This window comes from Sinocyclocheilus anshuiensis, unplaced genomic scaffold, assembly GCF_001515605.1.
Source record: "Sinocyclocheilus anshuiensis isolate Anshui unplaced genomic scaffold, SAMN03320099.WGS_v1.1 scaffold615, whole genome shotgun sequence".
In the NCBI taxonomy this organism is placed as follows: Eukaryota; Metazoa; Chordata; class Actinopteri; order Cypriniformes; family Cyprinidae; genus Sinocyclocheilus; species Sinocyclocheilus anshuiensis.
In genome coordinates, this window is record NW_015552647.1 from 1,024,756 (window position 1) to 1,030,295 (window position 5,540).

Here is a 5,540-nt window from a genome sequence, read left to right on the forward strand (position 1 = left end):
GGTTTTCAAGTGGCAGTCTATGGAGCCATGGAATAAAAGAATAAAAAAAGGTAAATTTGATTTTATATTTCAAAATTATGACTTTATTCTCACAACTCCGAGATTATATCTCACAATTCTAATAAGGAAAAACAACTCGTCATTCTCTCTTTTCCCCTCGTCTCTTCTGGCTTTTTTCTCTCAGATTTGACAAACTCACTATTTTTGAGTTAAGTCGAGTTATAAAGTCCGAATTAGGAGATATAAACTTGCATTTGCGAGAAAAAAAAGTCAGAATTGTGAGATAAAGTAAATAAATGTTATGTAAAAATGTTAATAGTAAGGTTTAAATAATATTTCATGCTGTAACTGTAGGGCTAATACAATACGTCCCCTATGAACAGCATATGTGAATATTATGTAGACCTACTGTTTAAATCGAATTTATGCTTTAAAAGTAGAGTAATCATAGCAGTTTTCATCCATAGTATGTCCATTTAAACGTCTGCGTTTAGCTTCAAATGACTACAGTATTCTATAAAAATTATTTGCATTCCGATCTTGACATCAAAAGGTACAAAAATATTTTGTTCTTTTATTCCATGGATTTTACCCATTTACCTCCACTTGTTTCCCAGTGTTTTTCTGCAACCAACTATCATTTACTCGTCACATTTTGTCAGATCTCAGTGAGAGAACCGGATCAGTCTCGAATGAATCATTCAGCCTGACTTTATGAACTGGATCAACCAATTCACAGGAAAAAAAAATATCACTCAAAAGAACAACTCGTATGCTTTTAATGAGAAAAATGCAATAGACCAAAAAATGAACCACAGAGACAAATGAGTCCAATTTGTCAACAAATAATTCAGTATGGTTTTGTGCACTGGATCAATCAGTACACTGAAAAGAACTCAAGAAAAGACCCAAAATTCACAAAGTTTTTATGAACTCTGAAGGAGAACTAGGCCAGGGTGTCAAGATTGTTCAGTGAATAACAAAAATGGTCTTTTCCTCGCATAAAGCCTTCATATAATTTCATAAGTCATAAACTAAAAACACGGAACACATAAGGCTGAAATGATCTACAAATCACATTTTGAATAAGTACTTTAAGCCGTTCAGGCTGAATTAGTTGCAGAAGTTTAATACTGACTGAGGGTCAAAGGTTAAGAACAAACTCCTAACATGAATGTTTGAGGAACATCAATGTAGCGCTGCTTTGCAAGCACTAAAAAGGAAACAGTGAACGAGACAATGAGGGGGCAGAGAGTTTGTACTGTGTGTGTGAGAGAGAGAAAGCAGGCAGTTGGAGGATGTCATAACCACCCTTCCATTATCAGTATTGCAGTGGAGTGCTGGCTCTCAGCACTCTGAGCTGGGAGAGGTGTCGGGTTACTCATCCTCACTGTCACACTCGCGGTGGAAATATGGGGGATTAGGGACTGCTGCCGCCCCAGGAGTCAGGATACACGTACACACATGCACACAAGGCTTGGAGCTCTCACTCAAACCACACACAAGCGGTTTAAGGCTGAATTTGTCTCTCGCTATGGCATCAACTTTGGCACAGGATGCTTTATGCTGATGGTGAAATGTAAATGTCTGTCTGCTACATTTCACTATACACACATGCAAGTTTATGCAAACTACTGATAAGCAGGAGTAATCGAGAAATCAGGAGAGACAATGATCGTTCATGAAAACATGTTACTGGATAGTTTGTGAACTTTAAAAGAGTCCTTTTTTAATATTGTGATTGATTGCGGTTGCATTCTGGGTGGTACCTTGTGACCCGATTTACAGGATATGTTTGTTCCAAAACAGTAAAACTCCACCTAGTTGCATATTACACATCAGATGTCTTGTGATTGCTTGTTTTTTGGTTCCGTTGCACAGCATGTTTATATTTAGACAAATTAATGGGTGCTGGAAACTATTTGTGACACTGGACCACAAAACCAGTCATAAGGGTAATTTTGTTTTAAATTGAGATTTATACAGTCTGAAAGCTGAATAAATACGCTTTCCATTGATGTATGGTTTGTTAGGATCGGATAATATTTGGCCGAGATACAAACCTGATTCCAAAAAAGTTGGGACACTGTACAAATTGTGAATAAAAACAGAATGCAATGATGTGGAAGTTTCAAATTTCAATATTTTATTCAGAATACAACATAGATGACATATCAAATGTTTAAACTGAGAAAATGTATCATTTTAAGGGAAAAATAAGTTGATTTTAAATTTCATGGCATCAACACATCTCAAAAAAGTTGGGACAAGGCCATGTTTACCACTGTGTGGCATCCCCTCTTCTTTTTATAACAGTCTGCAAACGTCTGGGGATGTCCCAACTTTTTTGGAATCGGGTTTGTACAAATATTTGAAAATCTGGAATCTGAGGGTGCAAACAAAAAAATCTAAATACTGAGAAAATCGCCTCTAAAATTGTCCAAATGAAGTTCTTAGCAATGCATATTGCTAATCAAAAATTAAGTTTTGATATATTTACGGTAGGAAATTTACAAAATATCTTCATGGAACATGATCTTTACTGAATATCCTAATGATTTTTGGCATAAAAGAAAAATCGATAATTTTGACCCATACAATGTTTTTTTGGCTATTGCTAAAAATATACCCAAACGACTTAAGACTGGTTTTGTGGTCCAGGGTCACATTTTTGTTGCTTCTGGTTAGGAATAGGATACATGTTAAGAATAGAAGAACTTTAAAGTTCTCTCAATCAGTAGAAAATATGGTTAACACCCGGTCATGCATGAAAAAAAAAAATACCGTCATATACCGTGAAACCGGTATAATTTTGAAAAATACCGTGATATAAATTTTTGGTCATACCGCCCAGCACTAAGACAATGTCTTATGTAATGTAATCAGAACACTCCATATCTTTAGTTTAGGCTTTGTTCAGGCAGGCAGCAGAATTTAGGATGTTAAGCACAAGTAACATCATTAAAGTCTACAATACTTTTTGGAGCTGCGTCTGAAAACACTCCCTTTCTTGTTTCTTACATAACAAACCAGTGTTGTTTTAGTATTATTTACATGATATGAATTTTAATATAGTTTATTAATATTTTTAAGTTTCTTTTTATTTTAGTTTTAGTAATTTTATGTGCTTTTGTCATTTTTTTTATATTTCTATTTAGCTTTAATTTATTTTTATTTCAGTTTGTTTTATTAATTTTAGTACTTAAACTTTACATTTTCCATCTAATGTCTATAACTTATTTTACTTCAGCCATATTTAAATTACCAAAAATTATTTTTAACAACACTGTGACATAAACTGTGGCATTCATTATGTAGCCAATCATGAACGAATGAACAAGTCGGCGGTATCTCCATGCATGTGTAAAATCTGAATGTGCAAAAATGCCTTGAGTTCAGCATGATAGACATGAGCAGAGGCACAATTTCCATATTTTTCAACCTTTCTTTCCACAGTGACAGCTACTCTCACTTGTAGTATGAGAAAGTCTTTTGGCATTGTGAGATGCTTACATTATTGCTATAGCAACTGAAGTAGATACACCAGATATGAACTACAGAACGGCAATGCAGACAGTCAGCTCATGCGAAAAAAGCCGGAGTCTCCATAAGTTAAAATCACTCGCTCATTCATTCATTTGTTTGTGCATTCAAGGCCTTGTCACATTTTGTTAAGCTGCTAAATGTACCACATACCTCCAGCCAGCTGAGAGTACCGCTGAGCTTCCTGATGGTCCAGGCTGACTCTACCTGCAAATCACAACAACATCAGTCAATACCGTAATCAATGATGCTGTACACTAAACAAATCTCAACTCTACTGATGTCAGACGCTACACAACACAGACTATACAAAACTGGTCAAATGTTAGCATAACTATGACACACTTATCCTTCATGTTGTATACAATTCAGTATACTGACCATTGCTCAATGACGTCACAAACAAACTAAAATTCCTTTTTTTTATTTTATTTTTGGCATTTTTGTCTCCGGATGCATAATGTATCAGTACAGCATAAGTTATTAGCCAATATTACAGATTATTTTAGTTTTTCCATATCAACTTGAACTTTCTATTCATCAAATAATCCTGCAAAAAATGTATCACGGTTTCCACAAAAATACTAAGCAGTACATCTCTTTAATAATAAATGTTTTCTGAGCACCAAATCAACATATTAGAATAATCCCTGAAGGATCATGTGAAATTTAATGCTGAAAATTCACTATTGCCATAACAGGAATAAATTACATTTTAAACAACAAAATAGTAAAAAACTGCTATTTTAAATTGTAAAAATATTCCAAAATATTACTGTTTTTACTGTTTAATAAAAAAAAAAAAATACAGCCTTCTAGTGTGCATAAGAGACTTTTTTTCAAAAACACTTTTTTTAATAGTACTGACACTAATTACATATATTTACACATTCTGAACTATATTTTGTAGTATCTGTTAGAAACATAATATTGTGTATCCCTATTTGGTCAATTTTAATTATATCAAAAGGGGTGAAAGAACAAGAAATGATGATGAAAAGAGGGGAAAATGTTTCTGGATTCAAACTCACGTCAGTCACATGAGCAACATGTCTCAGTGCACAAGCGCTAACCACCAAGCCACAGCTCCAAGGCTAAATTTATCACTTTAGACAAGAGAATGTTTTAAGAAGGTTTGATATGTTCTCTAGCTATTATGATTGAACCAAAGCCCAGATTTTGACTGTACATTTAACATATGTTGAAAGCTTTGGAGTCAATCCAGCAGAGCTCTTCACAACCGAAGCCCCATTCTAGTACTTCAGCATCAGAAGCCGCATTTTAAAACATAACCATAATTTTCATATTTTTCAAACTTATTTTTACAATTACTACCATGTGCAGTGGCCTCCAAAGAGATTCTCGGGACTGTCTGGAAAACATTACAGGAATGTATCAACTTCCTGGAGCTTTGGTGCACGTGAAAATGCCAGGACTCGCATGCCAAACCCACTTACTAGCAGAGAAATGTCTGTGGCGAACAAGCGTACACTTACACTGTGCTCTCCCTCTGTAGTGCGCACATCATAGACATACGTGAGAACGATGTCCACCAAACCGAGCCAGGCGTGGAAGCGTGCTTTCTTATCCAGCAAGTACGAATGGTTTGTGAATTTTCTCATCTGCTCTTTTTCTTCTTCTGTGAAAGTTATTGCTGGAAGTACAGAGAGAGAGAAAGAGAGACATTCAGTGTTGTTTATCAAGTTATCTCAGGGAGGTACAGTCAAAGTCAATCTCTGACAAATTCTCCCCGAAAAACAAGTATAAACGTAGGGCTGCAGCAGGGAATGATGGATGCCTCTGCTCGGCTGAGAGCTTTAAGAAACGAAAGCATGTTCTCCGCAATTATTTTTAAATCAAAGTCGGGAGACGAGGATTTTGAAGCATAGTAAAGTTACCGCATGGGAAGAGCAAAGTTACAAAGCTTGATTGATGCCCTAAACTGACTTGATACTGCACCAGGGAGGAAGAAGTCGAAGCCAGGGCAGTGAGAGAGA

General features: G+C 35.5%; 1 protein-coding gene across 1 annotated transcript in view; it reads right to left on the reverse strand.

The window, feature by feature from the left end:
* LOC107667015 (protein SHQ1 homolog) overlaps positions 1-5,540 on the reverse strand; it is a 37,731-nt gene that overhangs the window by 19,759 nt on the left and 12,432 nt on the right. The window contains exons 7-8 of the mRNA XM_016458589.1: positions 5,040-5,197; positions 3,697-3,750 (exon numbers count right to left, since the gene is read on the reverse strand). Of these exons, the coding sequence (XP_016314075.1) occupies positions 3,697-3,750; positions 5,040-5,197 (212 nt within the window). The remainder of the gene's footprint in view (positions 1-3,696; positions 3,751-5,039; positions 5,198-5,540) is intronic.